Raw genomic sequence first — 23,436 nt, forward strand, 5'->3', positions numbered from 1 at the left:
GGGATGGGTGCCGCACACCCACAGCCTACCAGGTAATATCGCCTATCTATTCTATGATATTGGCTTATCAATGTTGTTTTCAAGTTTAGGCTAAAGCCATGGGTACCATGTTGCCATTTTACTTGCGTATCTAGCCTGTTTACATGTGCAATTATTCCTACCATGACTCTCCAGGCTTTCCACACTTACCTAATCCCTGTGCTGTTACCACTTTATTTAAACTTTAGCACTTTGTTCTTGGATATCTTGATTTGTGCCCTTTACTAGTCCACTTTGATGTCATAATATACACTTCCCTGTGTATATTTATTACCTGGCTATTTTATCTACTCAACTTCCCCTTTTAAATAACTTATTTATACTATATGACTCCTATGATACTATGATATATATTTTTTGCTGTCTGTATGTATAGCCACCCCTTGTTAGTAATGCCACCACTTCACCATGTATCTCTAATAAAAGTGTTTTAATATATATTTTCTCGTTTCACATTTTATTTGTACACTTTCCTTGCCCTATGTTTGTTAATTTCTCAATTGGGTTCACCATTTACTCCGAAAGGTCAGCCATTCCTAAACTTGCACATATACATCATTATTTACAACTAAATTGTTCATACAATAAAATATTTGGTTGATATATATGTATTGCTTTGGTTCAGTATTTTGATCTATGACACAGGAATACTTTAACTAACAAGGATAGGAATGGCAGGATTCGAAGACATCAACAGCTAAGTTTAGATATGAGAGTTTATCAGCAAGGGTAGAGATCAATAAAATATAACCTTTAAATCTAAGGGTACCGTTACACCTAGCGATGCACCAGCGATCCCGACTAGCGATATGACGCGGTCAGGATCGCTGGTGCATCGCTAGGTGGTCGCTAGTGAGCTGCCACACAGGCAGATCTCACTAGCGACATCGCTGGGGACGGGGGTCGCTACTTACCTGTCAGACGCGGCGATCCTGCGTCCTCCCGCCCGGCTCCACGCGTCGCTCGGAAAGGTCCAGGAGCTTCTTACGCGATCAGCGATAACCAGCGGGGGAGCCGGTCGGAGGTAAGTATCACATGCAGCGATATCGCAAGCAATATCGCTATAACGTCACAAAATCGGTGACTTTACAGCGATATTGCTAGCGATATCGCAGTGTGTGTAACGGGGGCTTAAAGGCCCCGTCACACTAAGCGAGATCGCTAGCGATATCGCTTAAGCGTCACCGATTTTGTGACTCAGCAGCGATATTGCTAGCGATATTGCTAAGTGTGATACTTACCGCCGACCGGCTCCCCCGCTGGCTATCGCTGATCGCGAGAGAACGTCCTGGGCGACGCGTGAATGCGGGCGGGAGGACGTCTTCATCGCCGCGTCTGACAGGTAAGTAACGACCGCCAACCGCTGCTGCATCGCTGGTGAGATCTACCTGTTTGGCAGCTCACTAGCGACCATTTAGTGATGCACCAGCGACCCTGACCGGGTCGTATCGTGGTTGTGATCGCTGGTGCATCACTAAATGTGACAGTACCCTAAAAAATGGATGGGAACATTGGCCAGATGGTTGGTCTACGCCCCCTTATCAAGGACAAGAAGGGGAAATCCATAGGAGACAGACTTGTACATAGCCATTTTGTCCCTCCTACACAGATGACTTGGTGATCTTCCAACATTAGGGGTTGTTTCAAGTGCAGAGGCTGTGTAGCATGCCCTATCATGACATCAGGGAGCACATTCACTAGTCAAGTAACAGGTGAGTAATACAGATTCTTTTCTTTCATCTACTGCAGCACTAAAGGTGTAATTTATAGAGCGACCTGCCACTGTGGCCTTGAAGACACAGGGAACTCAGGAGGAAGATTGGTGAACATCTTCAGGACATTGCAAACAAGAACGGCACACCCTTAGCAAGGCATATCAATACCCAAATGATGGCAACATCTCTAATCTCAGATTTATGGGGATTGACAAAGTATATTTTCCTAGGAGGGGAGGCAATTGGAATCGACGAATTTTACAGTATGAAACCAAGTATACTTTTCGTCTAAAAACCCACCATGCACCCCTTAGACTCAATGAGGTTCTTACATACAGATACTTCCTTTCGAATAGGGACTTCTAAAGATTTTGTGGAGTAGAGGGCGCCACTGTGTATTTCTAGGGTGTGAAACCCAGTGGGCCAGGTAGTTTTGATATGTTAGCCTATACTAGAGTTTATGCGGTATTTGATACGCCCAGCCACGTTGGCCGGTTTCCCTGATAATTATCTCCTGTGATGATTTGCTTGATGAAACATGTTGGGAGTGTCTTTCTGTAGACTGGTCCCTTGGATTCTGTACTGGGGTAATGTGGAGCTGGATGAAATGGTGCCGCCCCCTTCACCTTTTTTCTTCACTGAAGATCAGCAAACTGGATGACCTTTCAAAAGAACACCACATTCATGGCAAGATTGTTCCTTTTTATGATTCGGTGCACAGCTTTTGGAACCTATACTATTCCTTCCGTTCCAACTCATTTATACACATGCAAGTTGGGTTTAGCTGAGCATGTATGTGCTGTTCATATGGAAAAGGAATAAACTGCAGCCCCACACCTCTGGTGGCAGCTTATCTACAATGAGAACCTATATATAAGTATTGGGCATATTGACATCCAACTGACCAATCCTTCATTTCCTGACATTTGAGTCATTGGGGGAGAATGGAGAGGTCCCCATACACATTAGATGCAATTCTCAGGTATTAGGCTTCCTTTCATTTAATGCAAAGGAAAATATCCGGCACTCCCAGATGCGAAAAAGTAATCTATTTTTATTCACAATTCAACAGTCTACAAGGTTTACATTCAATTATTTGTGTTTGTAACGTTTCGGTCACTATCCGGACCTTCTTCAGACAATGTAAACACTTGGACAGACTGTGTGAACCACTCAAACGCGAGGATTAGAGAGCAAACAGAAGGCAGTGATGCACATTTAGCAGTAGATCACGCTCCAGGTGAAAGGCGAGCGCGGCAAGGAGTATGCCAATGGGCTGTGAAGAGAGGTGCAGAAACAACACTTCGCCAGTAATCATGCTCACCCTTGTAATCATAAATATATACAATAATTGGCTGGCTTGGTCCAAAGGCACAAAATGCCACCATGTGTTCATGAGGGTGAAAGGCAACATCTCGAAGTGGGGCTGTATATGAAAGTTTGGTATACTTTGCTACCTGATCTCCTATAATAGAAAAAAAATTAAACCGTTAATGATCTTTATAAGCAGAACAAGGATTTTTGTGATAAACTCACCGTAAAATCTTTTTTTCCGAGACGCTCATTGGGGGACACAGGACTGTGGGTGTTTGCTACTGCCGCCTGGAGGCTTACACCAAGTGAAAAAAAAAAAAAGAGGTTAGCTCCCCCGCCGTATACACCCTCGCCCCGATTGCGGGCGGAAACCAGTTTGGTGCGAAAAGCAGTAGGAGATCAAAAATAAGACAAAATCAAACCTTAATGCAGGTAACATGTCTAGAAAACCCACCAAGTATTATAAATACATATTAATAAATAAAATAAACAAGAGCCAATTGGCTAAAAGGGTGGGTGCTGTGTCCCCCAATGAGCGTCTCGGAGAAAAGGATTTTACGGTGAGTTTATCACAAAAATCCATGTTTCTTTTTCGCCTCATTGGGGGACACAGGACTGTGGGACGTCCTAAAGCAGTCCCTGGGTGGGAAGTTGACTCACCGATCTAAGCTACATGCACCTCCTGTCTAAAGGTGTGCCACAGCTGCTTGGAGAATCCTTCTACCCAGGCTCGTGTCCGCTGAAGCCTGCGTATGGATATTGTAGTTCTTGGGGAATGTGTGCAGGCTGGACCAGGTTGCCGCCTTGCAAACTTGTTGCGCCGATGCCTGGTGCCAGAGAGCCCAAGAGGCACCCACTACCTGAGTAGAGTGTGCTCTGATCCCTGCTGGAACTGCTGCGCCTCTGATGCGGTAAGACTCATGAATAGTCAAACGAATCCACCTAGCTATGGTCGATCTTGAGGCAGCGAGCCCCTTCCTGCGACCCTTGGGGAGCACGAACAGCGCGTCTGACTGACGAAAGGGTGCAGTCTGTGACACGTACCTCCTGAGAGCTCTCACCAGATCCAACGTATGAAGAGCCTTTTCCACACGGTGTACCGGTGCCGGACAAAAAGAGGGCAAGACAATATCCTCATTAATGTGAAACGAGGAAACGACCTTTGGCAGAAAAGGAGGAGCAGGTCTGAGAACCACCTTATCCCTGTGGAAAATCAGAAACGGGTCTCGACAAGATAGAGCTGCCAGCTCCGAGACCAGCCTGATTGAGGTTATAGCTACGAGCAATACCATCTTCCAGGAAAGGTACGACAAGGAGACATGCTATAGCGGTTCGAATGGAGCTTCCTGCAGAACACCTAGGGCCAGCTTTAGGTCCCAGGCGTCCATGGGCGCCTTATAGGGAGGTACCAAGTGGGAGACTCCCTGGATGAAAGTCTTTACTTGAAAGCGGGTACCAATCCTGCGCTGGTACAGGATTGATAAAGCAGATATCTGTCTCTTGAGGGAGCTTGGGGCCAAACCTGAGTCTAAGCCAGACTGGAGAAAGGCCAAAATGTTGGGAACAGAGAATCTCAGCGGAGAACAACCGTGGTCCCGACACCATGAGAAGAAAACCTTCCAGGTGTGGTGGTAAATTCGTACTGAGGCGGGCTTCCGGGCCCTAACCATTGTAGCAACCACCTCCTGCCCAAACCCCGCCTGGGTCAGAATCCAAGATTCAACGGCCAAGCCGTCAAACACTGGGCCCCTGAGTTTGGGTGGAAGATCGGGCCCTGGGAATGCAGATCTGGGCATTTTGGCAGCCGCCAGGGAATGTCGGCGAGTAGCTGCACTAGGTCTGCGTACCACGCCCGACAGGGCCAGCAGAATCACTGGAACCCCTTCTGCCTTGATCTTCTTGATGACTCTCGGAAGCAGTGGCAGTGGGGGAAATAGGTATGGGAGGCGAAACTGGCTCCATGGCAGAACCACGCATCCACGGCGATCACCTGTGGGTCCCGGGACCGAGCGGCAAATGCGGGCACCTTGGTGTTCACCCTGGAGGCCTTTAGGTCCACATCCGGAGTTCCCCACCGTTGGCAAATTTGACAGAAGAACTCGAGGTGTAGTGACCATTCCCCGGACACAAGACCCTGCCGGCTGAGGAAGTCTGCCACCCAATTCTCTACGCCCGGGATGTGGACTGCCGATATCACTGAGTGGTTCCTCTCGACCCAGTGAAGAACGTGCCCCATCTTGCGCATGGTTGCTCTGCTGCCGCTGCCACCCTGATGATTTATGTAAGCCACCGCCGTGGCGTTGTCTGATTGAATCCAGACGGGGCGGCCTGCTAGAAGATGATGAAAATGTTGCAGAGCCAGCCGGATCACTCGTATCTAACAAGTTGATCGGGAGGAGTGCCTCCTGCGGCGACCACCATCCCTGGGTCGTGTGATGGCGAAAAACCGCTCCCCAGCCGAGGAGGCTGGCGTCGGTTGTGACCACCAGCCAATGGTCTCGGGGAAAAGGTTTCCCCTGAAGAGAGGACCTGATTGTCCACCACCCGAGTGCCTGTCTGACCTGCGTGGACAACTGGCACCAGTAATCGAGCGTGAATGGGTTCTTGTCGCAGGATGATAAGAGGGCGTGCTGCAAGGGGCGAAGATGGAGCTGGGCGAACGGAATCGCTTCCATTGCTGCCACCATTCTCCCTAGGATCCTCATGCAGAAACGGATGGTATGAGGGACTGGATGGCAAAGTGTCCGGACTCCCTGCCGGAGACCTAGGGCCTTGTCTCGAGGGATAATTACCAACCCTCGGGAGGTGTCGAAGATTATTCTTAAGAAGGAAATCCTCTGGACTGGGTCAAGGGAAGATTTCTTCAGGTTGACCAACCACCCTAAGCGGGAAAGAGTATCTAGCGTGATGTTGACATTCTCCTCGCACGCCCAAAATGAAGGGCCCTTGACCAAGAGGTCGTCTAGGTAAGGTAAGACGACTATGTCCCGGGAGTGCAGGATGGCCATGGCGACCGCCATGACCTTTGTGAACACTCTGGGGTCGGTCGCTAGCCCGAAGGGCAGTGCTGCGAACTGGAAGTGTAGACCTTTGATGGCAAAGCGTAGATATCTTTAATGCGGAGGGAAAATGGGGATATGTAGGTAGGCGTCATGGATATCGATAGAGGCCTAATATTCTCCCTGCCCCATTGCAGATATGACTGAATGGAGAGATTCCATCCGAAAATGTCTGATCCTGATAATTCTGTTCAGGAGCTTCAGATCTAAAATGGGCCCGACAGTCTCATCCTTTCTTGGGGAACATGAACAGGTTGGAATAGAAGCCCTGAGCTTTCTCGTTTTCTGGTACGGGAATAATGACTATTGTGCTGGAGCAATTCGATGGCCTTTAGTAAAGCCCTTGCCCGGGTCTCCACCCTGGGAGGAAGGGAAAGAAAATCCATCTTGGGGGGTACCTGACAAATTTCATCCTGTACCCCGAGGACACCAGCTCTCTTACCCATGTGTCGTGTGCGACGGTGAGCCAGACGTGGCGAAACCAGAGTAGGCGATCGCCTACCTTGCTGATGTCGCCTGACAAATGCCTCGAGTCATTTGACTGAGGACCTCTGGGACCTGGGTCCCCTTGAAGTGGGCTGGTGAATACACATCCTCCCCAACAGGTTTGCTCTATATGAGACTTGACGATCCCTGTCCTGGTTGGGGCGACCTGAAGCAGCGGAATTGGTCGCTGCAGTCCACTGGGGGTTGCGAAAGGCCCAGAAACGTGGCTGAAACTGGTGATGAACCGGCTGTTTGACCCTCTGTTGAGGGAGAAACACGGGTATTACATACCTGGAAATGTGTTTTTTCATGAGACATGACGGCACCACGAGAGAGGGGATCCGCACAGCGAGGACAGGAAACTTGCAAGATAAAAGGGGCGGCTCCTCTCTCCGCATCAGTTGTTTTACAGAGCACGAGAGGAACTCTGCAGGTTAGTGTACACATAAATAATACATCCTTTACACTATTAAATTCCCAACACCAAGGGGGTGTATAATGCTAATAATGCACCCAACTAATGACGTGATCAATAGGGAGGGAATATAAGGGTGCCGTCATGTCTCATGAAAAAACACATTACCAGGTATGTAATAGCCGTGTTTTTCCATCCTACATGAAGGCACCACGAGAGAGTTAGAGATTTGTATTCTCTTTAGGAAGGGATCACTGCTTGTAACACTCTTCTCCCGAATGCGAGATCAGAGGTAGCAGATAGGTCTAATCTGTAATGTTTGAAAAAAGTAGATGGAGAGGACCAAGTGGCCGCCTTACAGATTTGGTCGATGGAGGCGTCAGCTCTCTCCGCCCAGGTCGTCGCCATGGCCCTCATGGAGTGGGCTTTTAGGCCTTCTGGAACAGCCCTGCCTGCACTACTATACGCTAGCATGATGGCCTCTCTCACCCATCTAGCTATAGTCCGCTTAGAGGCTTTAAGGCCTTTCCTTGCCCCCTGGTATGAGACAAATAAGTCCCTCTGTTTTCTCCAAGGTTTTGTCATCTCTAAATACTGAAGGATACATCTCCTAACGTCTAAGCAATGAAGTCTCTCCTCCTGGTTACCGGGGTTAGGACAAAAGGATGGTAAGACTAACTCCTGAGCCCTGTGGAATTTCTACACTACCTTAGGGAGGTATGCTGGGTCTAATTTTAACACAACCCTATCGTCCATGACCTGAGTGTATGGCGGGTCTGCTGATAGTGCGTGTAAGTCTCCGACCCTACTGGCCGATGTGAGTGCCACTAATAAGGCTGTCTTTAAAGTTAACACTTTATCTGACGCTGCGTTTAGCGGTTCAAATGGACTTTCTACCAGAGATGATAGGACTATATTTAGATCCCAGGGAGGAGGCCTAGGAGGCGGGACAGAGTCAGCTCTAGTACAGGCACGGATAAACCTGGTCACCCATCTATTGTTTGCCAGGTCATAGTTGAATAAGGCTGCCAGGGCTGAAATGTGAACTTTGAGGGTGCTGACCGCTAACCCCAACTCTAACCCCTTAAAATTCTTCTTTATTCAATCGGTTAAAGTAGACACATAATGGGTCTCTCCATATAACCAAACCGGGTTAGAACAAGATGAGGCTACGTGTTTCGACCTACATGGTCTTTTTCACTGGAGCCATAGTGTGTCTAGATGGGCTCCCCAGCCCCAAGGACTGGCGTCCGTTGTGACTACTCTGGAGGCTGTGTGTGTCCAGGGCAATCCTCTTGGGGAGGACTCTATCTGTAACCACCACTTGAGTGATTGGAGTACAGGGTCCGGGAGGGTGAGCTTCTGCTCTAACTGCCCCTGAAGCCTCAGATCGTTTTGTAGTACACACCACTGAAGTTCTCTTGTGTGAAACTGGGCCCATTTTACTGCTGGTATGCAGGAAGTTAGGGACCCCAACACTGACATGGCCCTTCTCAGAGTCATTTCTGTTTTTTTTTAATGTTGCCATGATTAGATTTTTGATCTTTTCTCCTCTGGGAGGCGACACTCCTGTACCACCGAGTCCACTATTAAGCCTAAAAAATTCTGGATCATTGCCGGTACCAGTTTGGATTTTTTGAGGATCAGTTGCCAACCCAGGATCTGTAGTGTCTCCATCACTATTTTGACTTGTTCCTGACAGTGAGAGAAATTTCTTTCCACTATCAAGAAGTCGTCCAGATATGGTATCACCAGAGTGTCTTTTTCCCTGACATGCGCTGTGACCTCTGCAATTAATTTTGTGAAGACTCGGGGGGCTATCGCTACACCAAAGGGCAGGGCCCTGTATTGAATGTGACGCCACTGAGATCTTATCTGGACCACCACTCTGAGATATTTGCGGTCTTGTTGTTGGATCAGGACATGATAGTAAGCATCCTTGAGATCCAGGACTGCCATGTAGCACTGAGGATAGAGGAGCTTCACTGCTGACCTTATTTCAATCTTGAATGTTGGAACTATCAGATATTTGTTGAGGCCTTTCAAATTTATGATCATCCTCCAGGAATTGTCTGGCTTTTTTTTTAATAAGAAATAGGGGGGAGTAAAACCCTTCTCTTTTTCCAGAATATCTTCCAGGACGTGTTTTTCTAGAAGTGATAATACTTCTCCTTCCAGACTTTGTTTTTCTTGAGATGACTGTACTGGAGTCTGCATGTAGCTTCGTGGCGGCCAGTGGTGGAATCTTAATTCCAGACCCGACCCTACTATTTGTCGGATCCAGGTACTGGATGAGATCCTCTCCCAGGCTGGGAGGAAGTGAGAGAGCCTTCCTCCCACCTGAGAAGGACAGTCACTGGGAGGGTTTTTTGGCATCTTTGGAGGGCTTACCGAAATAGAAGCCTCTCCCACCTCTGGCTCGCTTGTCAAAATTGTTTCTGTCTCGATCCCTGTACTGCTGTCTTCTGAATTTTCGGCCCTTCTGAAAGGAGCGCCGAAAGGCCAGAAATGGCTGTTTTGGGGAAATTCTTTTTGTCGCCGGCTTTCTCCAACACGTCATCCAATGCCAGTCCAAACAGGAAATTTCCCTCACATGGCAGAGAACAGAGTTTCATCTTTGCCTGAGTGTCCCCTGGCCAGCATTTGAGCCATACTGCCCGGCGTCCTACATTGGCTAAGGCCGCTGACTTTGCCGCTAACCTGGCTGAATCTGCTGAAGCTTCAGTGAGAAAGACTGCCGCTGCTCTGATGGCCGGTAATGCTTCCAGAATAGATTCCCTGGGGACTCCTTGCTCCAGCTGGTCTTCCAGGTTGTCCACCCATATTTTTAGAGACCTAGCCACACAAGTGGCCGCGATGGCGGGCCTTAGGGCCACAGCCGAGGCCTCCCAGGCCGTTTTAAGACAATTGTCTGTCTTTCGGTTCAGAGGTTCTTTTAGAGAACCTAAATCCTCAAAGGGTAGGGAGGATTTCCTGGCGACTTTTGATATCGCTACATCTATTTTTGGAGCTCTATCCCAGGACGAGGATGCCTCTTCCTCAAAGGGGTACCTCCTTTTTAGGGAAATGATTATCTGGGACTTCTTCTCTGGTCTTCCCCATTCCCTTTTTATGAGTCCTTCCAGTTGTTAATTAACAGGGAAGGCTCTATGTTTTTTCTTTTGTAGTCCACTAAACATGAGTTCCTGAGCTGTCTTTTTGGCTTGCTCATCTACCAGCCCCATGGTAGACCGGATTGCTTTTATAAGCTTATCTGTAGCTTCTACTGGGAATGCGTCTTCCTCGTCAGAACTACTATCTGAATAGCGCGTTTTATCCGAGTCCTCCTCTGACCCTGTGGAGTCCACCTGAGAGACCACTGAGGGGCTCCATCTATCTCTAGTTTTGCTATCCGTATCCGCTGATTGTAATGCCCTCACTGATTTGCAAACCTCTGTTTGAATTAGGGATCTCAGACTGTCAGAGAATGATGGTGTCTCTTCCGCTACTGTCTTGTTAATACAATCCTGGCACAATCTTTTATTCCAGGATGCTCCTAAGGGACTATTGCATAAAGGACATTTTTTTTTTCTTAGTTTTTTTCCTACTCTTCTTAGGGACCTCCTATACTCCACCCCGCTAATGTATGTAAAAGTGGGGAGAGAGGAGACAAGAGAGAGAGAAAGAGAACAGATGAGTACTGGACTTTCTCGACGCTCTCTCACTACTCGGACGCATCACAGAACGGGTACCGGATCTGGAGGCTGACTGGTCTTGTCACTGTCTCCAAAAGAGACTAGGGACCCCTCCTTTTTGTGGCGACGATCCGCCCGTGCGCTGCCTGAGCAGCTCCCACTGCTGCTGCGGCGTGTCTGTGGCTCTTCTCCTCTGAGCTCGACCGCCTTCCGCCTCCTGGTGCGGCTGCAAGTGCTCTGGCAAAGGGCTCTCCATTCTATAGACTGCTTAGCTGCTGCCTTGTGATGAGAGCAGTCACATCCAACCCAATACTGGTGTAGAGACCCCTGCCAGCACTTTGTTGCCTATAAATAGCAGCATTTTTATTTTTTTTTAATTAACTAATTGGTATACCTGGTTGATCCTGCACCTGCCGGCCGCTTGCGCTTCCTGGTTATGCCCCCACACCTGCGCACTATAGCCGGCCTATGCGCGTACCCGGCAACCACATCCGGTGCGCGTTCTCCTCCGGTGCCCTTGCCCCCTTCGGGTGTATGCGCGCTCTTCCCCGGCGCGCTCCCCTCCGGCGGTGCCTGTGCCTCCGGGCATAAGCGCGGCTGCTGAAGCGCGCACCCAGCGATGCGCGTTCCCCTGACCAGTGCACCCTTCACTTCCGGTGCGCGTTAGGGGTCACTTCCGGTATGCATCAGGGTCACTTCCGGTATGCGCCTGGAATGCTTCCGCTGCGTACCTGCGGCCTGTTCTCGGCGCCGACGCCCTGGACCTCCCGAGCAGCTCTCATGTAGTGCAGTTTGTCACACTGCCACCACTGTTTCAGTGTACCGGATCAGTGAGCCCCGCAGTCGCCCGTCAACCTGCTGACTGGTCTTACCAGGAGAAGCGACAGCACTACCACCACTGATAACGGGTACTGGATCGGAGAGCCCCACTGTTGCCCGTCATACCTGTAGTCCGGCCTTACCAGGTGAAGCATCTCCACTGCCACCACTGAATTCAGGTAATTCCTCATCAGGGCCGTTTCTGTAGTGCCTGTCTCAACAGGGAGGGTACCCACATAGCCTCCGTGGAGCTTTAATTCTGCCTGGACACCGATGTGTCTCACAGGCTGCATGGCCACTATATGTCGACAGGGAGGGAGCATGGAAAGTGGCCTCCGTGGACTTTTATGGGGCAAGTTTCAGTCATCAGGGAGGGTACACGAACCATGGTCTCCGAGGCATCATTACTTCACCCGGGCAACTGCCTCACAGGCTGTGGCCATGCACTTGCTCAGGGGGGACATAGGAACATATGGCCCCCGAGGCGACTACCAGTACCTGGTGACGGGTGTAGCAGACCAGTGCCTGCCAGTAATCACCCGACCCAGTAATCACCCGACCCAGGCATCCTCTTCTTTCTTCCAGAATCTTCAAGAGGTTTTCATCTTGAGGGTTCCCCATCGAGGACAGGAAACCAACTGATGCGGAGAGAGGAGCCGCCCCTTTTATCTTGAAGGTTTCCTGTCCTCGCTGGGCGGATCCCCTCTCTCGTGGTGCCGTCATGTAGGATGGAAAAAAACGCTCTTCCCCCTGTGGAGTCAGAGATGAGCTGGTCTAACTTCTCTCCGAATAGGCAGCCACTCTGGTAAGGTAGAGAAGTCAAGGACTTCTTGGAGGGTGAATCAGCCCGCCATGTCCTTAATCATACAGCTCTCCTAATGGAAATTGCATTCACGGCAGCAAGTGCCGCACAGTTGGCCGCATCTAAAGATGCACTGATTAAGTAGTCCCCAGCCATAGCAATCTGATTTGCGATCTCTGATACCTCTATTGGTAGGTCAATATCTTGTAAGGCCCTGTTCAATGATTCTGACCAAGAAATCATGGCCTTGGCTACCCACGTTGCCACGAACGAGGGATTGTGTGCTGACCCTGATGCCTCAAACACTGAGCAAGCCAAGCTCTCTATGAGGCGATCAGTGGGATCCTTAATAGAACAACTAGGTATGGATAACAGGATTTTAGAGGCCAAGCATGACACGGGTGGATCTACCGTTGGGGATTCCGCCCATTTTTCATGGAGATCCGCGGCAAACGGATACCTTGCCTCGAGCGCCTTCTTGCCCAAGAAGAGCCTGTCTGGCCACTCCTGTGTCGCTGCACTATGTCCTCAAATTCTGGGTGAGTGCAAAATACTCTATGAGGCCGCTTGACTCGCTTAAATGACACCTTATGGCCTGAAGTCAAGGTGGAATCATCCTCAATCCCCAGAGTTTGGTTGACGGCCTCGATGAAGCTGTCAACTGTTTCCTGGTAACCCTGGGTATCTATATCAAGGGGTTCGTCCGAGTCATAATCTGAGCTCTGCTCGCTATTGACTACTGGTGAAGGAGAGCGAGAAGCAGAACTCACAGATGCCGAGGCACCGGATTGACCGGGAGACGCCATGTGGGTTCGTTTCCCCCGCGTCTGCCTGGAGTGAGAGCGGCCCCAGCATGCCGTAGGCTCCTTTGAGGTGGAGGACCCCTCTAAGACAGGTGAGCCACTATCCCTGCCCCTATCTGGGGCGCGAAGGGACTCGATTGCCCTCGTGACGCCATAGACTGCGACAGAGATAGAGTCCATTCCGGGGGACTTGGTACACTGGGCTCGGTCACAGGGGAGGGCTCCTGGGTGCGTTCAGAATCGTAGGCTTCGCATAAATCGCTTGCTCTGTGCCTGCGGAAAAGCGGACCGACAGGAGATGCATGCAGCGTATAGAAACGTGTGCGTCTTAGCTTTTCCGGACATGCTGTATCTGCCAGGCATCAGCACTGCAGACCGCTGGGGGGAGAGTGTGCACTCCTCGTTTTCACCTAGAGTGGCCTCTCGAGGGGTTGGGGGGTAGCACTTACCATAGTCCTGTGCCCCCTGGAAGAGCAAAAATGTGGGCGCATCAGCTGGATGGAGGAGTCCTGGGGGCGGTACTTCCGCTTGCGGCCTAGCGTCAGTCCGAAGCGGGGGGGGCCCCAAATTTCTTCGGCACACGCCCAGGCCACAGGGGTGGGCCCGCCAGAAGTAACGGGACGAAGGAGAGCGGAACTTCCGCCCGCGGCCTAGCGACGGCCGAAGCCGGGACCTGGATTTACAATGTCCACCCACGGCGGCGGGGGGGAGGCGGACCCGCCGGTCACGGAGGCCTAGGCCCTGGAAGCCCGGAAACGCGCGATGGCGCTATTCTGTAGCGGCGCTGCACAGCTGTGACCAACCCCCAGGAGAAAAGGCCAAGGGTCGCCAGCCCTGGAACGCTGCTGCAGGAGCCCTTCCAGGCCACCCTCCTCCGTGATTGCTTCAGCTCCAGCTAAGGTTAGAGGGAGGGGGGCCGCATAAAGGATGGTGCAGGCACCGTAGCTCCATCTTTCCCTCCAAGGGATGAGGAGAGGGACTGTCCGCCGCCTTGCAGCACCGCAGTCTAGCATTGGTGGTGCAGTGGGGACCGCATGGACTATGCTTGTGCCTCTGTACAGCCTAGGGTTTCAATACCTTAGGGTGGTCAGGGCTAAGTCCGGCATCATGTCCCACGTCGCGGGAGAGGATACGTGGAGGCGACACTCGCACGTTCTCACCCGTTGTTGGTTTGGGGAGATCGGACCCTTTCAATAGGGTCTGTCGCCCCTGTCTCATCTTCATAGCAAAAAAGGGAAAAAAAAAGTAAGTCTGGAAAAAGACAGACGTGTGTGCCTCCAACTGACACTAAGCATGAACTGGTTTCCGCCCGCAATCGGGGCGAAGGTGTATACAGCGGAGGAGGAGCTAACCTTTTTTTCCACTTAGTGTCAGTCTCCAGGCGGCATTAGCATACACCCACAGTCCTGTGTCCCCCAATGAGGTGAAGGAGAAAAAGCGGTGCAACCATGTAGAATTCTGTTAATACTGCAGACATCTTAAAAATAAATACCGTACTTCTGCATTAAAACGTTGACCCATTCAAAAGACAAGTATCCTAGACGTCTAGTATTGAACCACCTAGCGTTCTTATTGCTGGCTGCCATTTCCATTTATTTAGCCCTCTCTCCTAATTGACAATCATACGCAATTCCCTTTCCCTGTGAAATGGCAACCTCAGCCATTCAGGAAAATATATCCACCTCAGGTAGCCGGATCTCATCCAGCAGACTGAAAAGAGAAGGATCGGAGGAGTGGTAGGAAGAGAGGTGGGGAGCAGAACCCCTACAACAGACAGCGGCTTCTTTGCCTTCTGAATTGCTGCCACTAATCGAAGGCACAGTAGTTGTAATAAGTTTGCCATTACAACGTCATTACAACTGCTGCGTTATGCACTGGCGGCATTGGTTCAGAAGGCAAAGAAACCGCTGTCTGGTTTAGTGGTTCTGCTCCCCACTCCTCTTCCCTCTGCATCCCCAATGCTTCTCTCTTCCTTGAGAGATCCTCCGCTTCCCAAGTCGTCTTCTTGCTCCATGTCAGACCCCTCACAGCTCTTCGCCTCTTGTTTTGCCTGCAGTATTTTGAGATGAGAGGTAATGACCTGACAGGAGGTCTTTCCAAGTTTTAAAAAAATGTCTTGTATATAATTTCCTTTACATTTCACAAATACTTGCTACTTTTGTTCGTATATCATATAAATCCCAATAAAAACATTTAAGGTTGTGGGTGCAATGTGATAAAAAATATGGAAAGGTTCATGGTGTATGAATACTTTTTCGAGTCCCTGTCACGGTGCTGCCAGCCGACCTAAAATCTGTTAAAAAAAAAAAAAAACCTTTGTCCATGGAAAGCATCCCTTTAAAAGTTTAAATTTGAATCACTTTGAATGTCCTATTTTTTCACATGACCGAAAGTGTGATTCTGGAACAGAAGAATACTCAATCGGTTTGAAAACAACGCTATAGGCTTGGTGAAGATATTTAGCTCTGATGCATGTGTGGAATGTTGATCCAAGCATGTGGAATTAATCTAAGGCTTATGTCACATGTGCATGAGGCCCAAATATCCTTTATTATAAGTTAAATAATGCACATTCGTATCCAATGCAAATTTACAATGTCTAGACCCATTCTTCAAGGAATTGTCCACCCTTGGACAGCCTCTTTTGAATGTCTCCATTAAATAAAAATAATGAAAAATTATACTTATGTTTGGTCACTCTGTGCCCTGTGTACCCCCCACTGAAGCTCACACAGGATGATCACTGCAGCTGTCATAGGACACTGCTTATGTCATAGAACTGGAGGGGAACACAAGGCTCACAGCTGCCAAAAGGCACCAGTGCAGGGGGTAGATATACGGTTTTAATCTTAAAATATTTTCTGGTTCTGTAATTAACATTGAGCTGAATTAAGTTCAGCCTATTGGTTCGGCCTTCCACTACAATCCCAGTTACTTATGTTGTCCCTTGGGAAATTTAATTGCTCACACCTGGGATACAGGATAACTGCGCTGTGCTTCCAACCATTGGGACCACAGTAATCCCGAGAACGAACTTTACAGGGCCCCCTGTGAATTAAGGGGAAAGTACAGCATGCGTATCTCCACTCATTTTCTACAGGACTGACGGAAATGGCCTAGGTCTGCACTGGGCTATCTCTAGCTATCCCACAGACAATGAATATAGCAAAGGTATGCAAGCCCAATATTGGATTTATTTTCATTTAGCTGGGACCATGTACAGCCATGTTCTCAGGATCCCTTGGCTCCCAGCATTTGGACTATGCCCCCCCAAAAAAAAAAGCTAAATGTCTACTAGTCAATAGTTCAAATCATGATTTATATTTATTTTACTTAAACTAATACAAAGCAATAGCTTATTAGGACGTCTCACCCGTCTCCGCATTCCACACATATGCAACTCCATCTTCACTACCTGCTATGACAAATGTTCCACATGGGGTAAAGGCACTGCTAAGTTTTTCTCTGTAATTAGCTGCTCCAATATATTTTTTTGCAACCAGTCTAAAATAAAGGGAAATACAAAATCTTTAGTACACCAATAGAGGGGTATTTAAAAATACCCTTTTAACTTAACGTTTCACAGTGTTCCCAATATCTTTTGGTTTTCAGCACCCAATACAAAGTCCATTTGTTGCTTGTTATGCATTGCTTCTGGTCCTTGCAACATCAAATCATGATCAAAAGGTCCATCATGTGACCTGTATGTCCATACATGGCTAAGCAGAAAAAACATTATTTGAAACTAGCTGAAGAGCCCGGTGTTGTCCGGGCATAGTATCTAACTGTGGTTAGCTATAACAAATTATGATTATCCTCCATCCCATAGTCCGGTGCCTATATACCCCTCATACATATCCGCCATCCCATAGTCACCTTGCCAATATACCCATCATACATATCCACCATCCCATAGTCCAGTGCCCATATACCCATCACACATCCTCCATCCCATTGTCCAGTGCCCATATACCCATCACACATCCTCCATCCCATAGGCCCGTGCCTATATACCATCACACATCCTCCATCCCATAGTCCGGTGCCTATATACCCATCACATATATCCGCCATCCCATAGTCACCTTGCCAATATACCCATCATACATATCCACCATCCCATAGTCCAGTGCCTATATACCCATCACACATCCTCCATCCCATAGTCCAGTGCCCATATACCCATCACACATCCTCCATCCCATAATTCCGTGCCCATATACCCATCATACATATCCTCCATCCCATAGTCCCGTGTCCATATACCCATCATACATATCCTCCATACCATAGTCCCATGCCCATATACCCATCATACATCCTCTATCACAGGGGTACCCAACCTGTAGCTCGGGACCTACATGTGGCTCGCAGCTGTCTTCCAGCTTGGTGCATTAGCTGCAGGTCTAGCAAACAGATATGAGTAGAAAATCTAAAAATGGTGAATTTTGTGAGTAGCCCTGCACAGAAGAGCAGATCTGATACTGGTCTTAGGGGTTTGGAGATAATTTAAGAATGGTACGCTGGAGACAGGATGATACTACCTGTCGGAGAAGGTGCCTAAAGCGGGATATGACAGTGTGTTCAGAGTGCTGGATGGGAGAATACTATTGTGGGGACCACTGGATCTTGTTATACTGCTGCAGGGTGATTTCTGTGGAAAAGCTTTGTTTATCATTATACCCATAATGGGGGCTCTGGTTGCCACTACTGTGAGGGGGAGAGAGCTAGATGTGGCTCGCGACATCGTCTCAGAGCGGAATGTGGCTTGCGACGCTCTCACAGAGCGGAATGTGGCTCTCTAGGTCAGAAAGGTTGGGGACCACTGCTCCATCGCATAGTCCAGTGTCCATATACCCATCATACAATAATGTATGCAAAGCACAGTGGAATTAATGGCGCTATATAAGTGAGTAAAATAAATACTTATCCTCTATCCCATAGTCCAATGCCCATATACCCATCACACATCCTTCATCCCATAGTCCAGTGCCCATATACCCATCATATAAATCCTCCATCCCATAGTCCAGTGCCCATATACCCATCAATCAAATCCTCCATCCCATAGTCCAGTGCCCATATACCCATCACATCCTCCATCCCATAGTCGTGCCCATATACCCATCACATCCTCCATCCCATAGTCCAGTGCCCATATACCCATCACATCCTCCATCCCATAGTCCAGTGCCCATATACCCATCACACATCCTCCATCCCATAGTCCAGTGCCTATATACCCATCATATAAAACCTCCAACCCATAGTCCAGTGCCCATATACCCATCACACATCCTCCATCCCATAGACCAGTGCCCATATACCCATCATACAAATCCTCCATCCCATAGTTCAGTGCCCATATACCCATCACACATCCTCTATCCCATAGTCCAGTGCCCATATACCCATCATACATCATCCCATAGTCCAGTGCCCATATACCCATCACACATCATCCCATAGTCCAGTGCCCATATACCCATCACACATCCTCCATCCCATAGTCCAGTGCCTATATACCCATCATATAAAACCTCCAACCCATAGTCCAGTGCCCATATACCCATCACACATCCTCCATCCCATAGACCAGTGCCCATATACCCATCATACAAATCCTCCATCCCATAGTTCAGTGCCCATATACCCATCACACATCCTCTATCCCATAGTCCAGTGCCCATATACCCATCATACATCATCCCATAGTCCAGTGCCCATATACCCATCACACATCATCCCATAGTCCAGTGCCCATATACCCATCACACATCCTCCATCCCATAATCCAGTGCCCTTATACCCATCACACATCCTCCATCCCATAGTCTAGTACCCATATACCCATCCTCCATCCCATAGTCTAGTGCCCATATATATACCCATCACACATCCTCTATAGACCCATAGTCCTGTGCCATCATATATATACCCATCATCCATATCTTACATCCCAAATGGTGTGACAGTTTTACAGGTCAGGTTGTTTAGGACGTGGCAAAACCAAATGTGTGGACTTTTTTTTTTTTCACATGAATATATGTATTTCATTATATATATTGTTTTCATATTTTTTGTTCTTTATTTTCTATTTAAAATATTTTTACAGTTTTTCAAAACTTTAGTTTTATTTTTTTACCTTGACCCAGGATGAGACATCAAACTTTCCCTGCTCTGGACACTGATCTAATACTCTGAAATATTTTTGCATTGCAAGGCATTAGATCTGAGCATCTCATGCAGGGAGGAGGCACGTCAGCTCCTGCTCTGAGCAGGAGCTTACAGGCCATTGTACCTGGGTGATACCGTGGCCATCATTCGGCCTGGGATCACCATGGAGACCATTGGCACAATGCAAACAGAGCAGAGAGGGAGATCCCTCCCTCTACAAGCTAATCCATGTCACTGTCACTATAGACAGTGGTATCAAAGCGCTTAAACGCCCGTGATTGGCACTAGCACAGATCGGGAAGGGGGGCTTTTCTGCAGAAAATTATTACCAGTGGACAAACTGCCTTGTGCCTCCTAGTCCAACCACACCTCTATCACTCATTAGCAGCTTTCTGTTATTATGGCATGACAGTGACATGTAAAAGTTTGAACACCTCTGGTCAAAATTACTGTTATTGTGAACAGTTAAGAAAGTTGATGTAATGATCTCTAAAAGGCCTAAAGTTAAAGATGAGACATTTCCTTTGTATTTTAAGCAAAAAAAAAAAATATTTATTTTCATCTTTTACATTTTAAAAATTACAAGAAGGAAAATGGTCAGAGCCAAAAGTTTGGGCACCCTGCATAGTTCATACCTAGTAGCACCCTCTTTTGAAAGTATCACAGGTTTGTAGCCAAACAAAAGTCTTTCAATTCTTGCTTGGTTTTTCATCCATTCTTCCTTGGAAAATCCTTCCAGTTCTGTGAGATTCCTGGGTCGTCGTTCTTGCACTGCTAATTTGAGGTCTAGCCACAGATTTTCAAATGATGCTCATATAACCGTGAGGACCATTGTAAAACCTTCATCTTGAGCTTTGGAAGTAGCCTATTGTGGATTTTGACATGTGTTTAGGATCATTATCCATTTGTAGAATACATCCTCTTTTCAACTTCACCTTTTTCACAGATGGTGTTTACATCAAAAATTTGTTGAAATTTCATTGAAGCCAATCCTTCCCTCTACCTGTGAAATATTCCTTGTGCCATTGGCTGCAACACAACCCCAAAGCATGATTGATCCACCCCCATGTGTAATGTTTGGAGAGAGGTTCTTTTCCTGAAATTCTGTGCCCTTTTTTCCCCACACATACATTTGATCTTTGTGGCCATAAGAGTTCTATTTTAACCTAATAGGTCGGCAGGACTTGTTTCCAAAATGCATCAGGCTTGTTTAGATGTTCTTTTCCTAAGTCTGAAAATGAATTTTATCGTGAGAATGCAAGAGAGGTTTTCTTCTGAGGACTCTACCATGAAGGCCATATTTGTGCAGATGAGTTGTGGGAGTTAGAATTGCTTTTGTTTTTTTCAAAAATAAGAAAAAAAAAAAAATGAGGACGATATGACGGCTAGTACTGAAAGCAAGTGCTCGCTACTTGAGTTTGCATTGGCTCTCGGGTATGCATGGAGTATCGTGAATCCCGGCATGTTTTTTTTGGGTGCCTAACAGCTGCAAAACATGTGGAGCGGGAACTCGAGCAAGTCACTCGTGCATCAGCGATATTTGGTGCATACCCGAGCACCCGATGAAAACTGTAGTAGTGAACACTTGCGCGCAACACTAATTACGACGTATTCAATATGACAACCTAATGTTATCAAATTCTGTGTAATAACTGAATTCAAAATGCTCACTTGGATACAATCCTTGAGGGTTGTAGTTTCCAAAATGGGGTCACTTGTGGTTTGCACTTTTAGGCACATCAGGGGCTCCCCAAAAGCACCATGGCATCTGCTCTCGATTCCAGCCAATTTTGTTGTTTTTTTTGAAAAAAAAAAAAAAAAGAAAATCAAAAACAGTGCTCCTTCCCCCTTCCATGCCCTGCCGTGAACCCAAACAATAGATTTATCCCACATATGTGATACTGGCATACTCAGGAGACATTGCACAGCAAATTTTGAGGTCCATATTCTCGTTACCCTTGTGAAAATGAAAAAGTTTGTGTCAAAAGTAATTTTTTTGTGAAAAAAGTTAAATGTTTTTTCCTTCCACATTGCTTCAGTTCTTGTGAAGCACCTGAAGAGTTAATAAACTTCTTGAATGTGGTTTTGAACACTTTGAGGGGTGCAGTCTATAAACTATTGTGTGTGATATAACTTTAGGCTTTTTGGAGATCAATTCAAATTCAACTTGCTTATCTGTTCACAACAACAGTAATTTCGATCAAGGGTGCCCAAACTTTTACATGTCACTGTACATTGTACACAGAAAGCTGCTATCAGTGGTGCGGGTGGAGTTCTACGCAGCTCAATAATATTGTTAGCTCTGCTAGATCTGAAGCAGGAAAACTGGTGATTCTATCACTAGTGCTGTTCTCAGTAAACTCAGTGACATATCACTCGAACTGGGACCTATGTACCCAAACATGTTGATAGAGGATTATATTGCAAAAACCCATTGACAGATTCAGTTTAATCCCTTCACGACATCCACCGTACATGTACAGTACTGCGGGAGTTGTATTCCCACAAATGGCAGTACAGGTCATCACGCTGGCTCACTCTCAGAGCTGGCAAGATCATCAGCAGGTGTCAGCTATATGTTATAACAAACATCCGCTGATGATAGGCCAGCTCTATGAGTGTACTGACCCGATCGTCTCAACGTACATGTATGGAGTTTTGCGGGAACACACATCCCGCGGCGCCGTACATGTACGGTGGATGTCGTGAAGGGATTAAACGCATTATAAAAATAACTGCCAAAAACCTCTGACTGGTCCCTTTATTCTAACGAGGGAGTATTGAACAAGGAGACAGTAGGGGAATATAACACAATACAACTTAGAAGAGTTCAAGAGTATTGATCAGTTGGGGTGCTGATGTCCAGACCCCAAATCATCAATATAATTAAAGGGAAGAAGCGCTTAGTGGACCGTTGCTTTCCTCGAAGACTGATAAAGGACTTAACAGAAAGTCTGTAAGTCAGGGAACAAGAACCCAGATCATCACTAAGCAAAACATCTGACGTGATTTTTGGCTGGCTGCCAAAAAAATATATTAAATTAAAAATATATGAAATCAAATCTCGCCCTGTTAGTTTACCAACTGACTGTCGCTTTCATTTCCTTTTCAATGCTCTAAAAAATGAACAGCAATGAAAAACGCCTTGACAGGTAATTTAAGAAAAAAATAAAAAATTAAATAAACAACCCAAAGGCAAAGGGGAAAGCAGCTTACATTCTTAGATCCATGATTCGGACTGTGCTGTCCTTAGTATGAATTAACAGACGCCTTCCATTGGGATGAACTTCCAGGTGATTTACAGCTATCCCTTTCATATCAGTTTCTTTTATTTCCTAAAATGAAACAACATTGTAATAGAACCACTAGATAACAAAGTAACAAATTCATTCCATAATTCTTAACTGTTCAGTTGAAATTGAGAGGGATTTATTAACACTGATGTCTCATACATAAGGCCTCTTTCACACTTCAGTTTTTTACAATCAGTCACAATCCGCCAGGTTTTGAAAAAAACGGATCCTCAATTTTCTTTTGAGGATCCGTTTTTTTTCCCCATTGACTTCCATTACTGGCGGATTGCTGTCCGTTGCATCCGTTTTTTTTGCGGATCCGCCAAAAGTTGCTGTCAGTCACCATAAAGCTTTGAAAACGGAGCTTGCAACATTTTTTTTTTTCTGGCGGTATCCTCCAGACACTAATTTAACCCGAAATTCTTTCTGGGTGCCGGACAAAAAAAAAAAAATTCTCTCTCTCTCTCTCGTCCAGCGTTTCCTTTAAATTTCCTTATTTTCAGGATCCGTCTGAAAACGGATCCTGTGCCATCCGTTCACATCGGATCCGCTTCTCTGCCTTTTTGGCGGATTTGAACTGATGCAAAAAACTGAAGTGTGAAAGAGGCCTAAGGCTTAATAAATCCCCCACATCTCGGCTGATTTTTCCTGGGGAACTGTGGTGAGGCAGACACTTCTCTATTAGTGGCTGTAGCAAAACAATGTAGCCATTCTGATGCTCATATAGGTTGGATCTCCATTATGCTTTATAGAGGTAGGACAGTTTAATAGGGCATATGGGCAGGAGTAGTCTTGAAGAGACAACTCCTTTAACCCCTTTCCTACATTAGACGTACTATT

The 23,436-nt window shown here is 47.2% G+C and overlaps 1 protein-coding gene across 4 annotated transcripts in view; it reads right to left on the bottom strand.

Annotated features, from left to right (window-relative positions):
* AHI1 (Abelson helper integration site 1) overlaps nt 1-23,436 on the bottom strand; it is a 300,707-nt gene that overhangs the window by 185,921 nt on the left and 91,350 nt on the right. For all 4 annotated transcript variants that reach the window (XM_073575859.1, XM_073575862.1, XM_073575861.1 and 1 more), the window contains 3 exons: nt 22,520-22,638; nt 16,500-16,630; nt 3,079-3,219 (listed from right to left, as the gene is read on the bottom strand). In XM_073575859.1, coding sequence (XP_073431960.1) covers nt 3,079-3,219; nt 16,500-16,630; nt 22,520-22,638 — 391 coding nt within the window. The remainder of the gene's footprint in view (nt 1-3,078; nt 3,220-16,499; nt 16,631-22,519; nt 22,639-23,436) is intronic.

This window comes from Dendrobates tinctorius, unplaced genomic scaffold (genome assembly GCF_039654945.1).
Source record: "Dendrobates tinctorius isolate UK_male_01 unplaced genomic scaffold, ASM3965494v1 ptg000046l, whole genome shotgun sequence".
Classification (NCBI taxonomy): domain Eukaryota; kingdom Metazoa; phylum Chordata; class Amphibia; order Anura; family Dendrobatidae; genus Dendrobates; species Dendrobates tinctorius.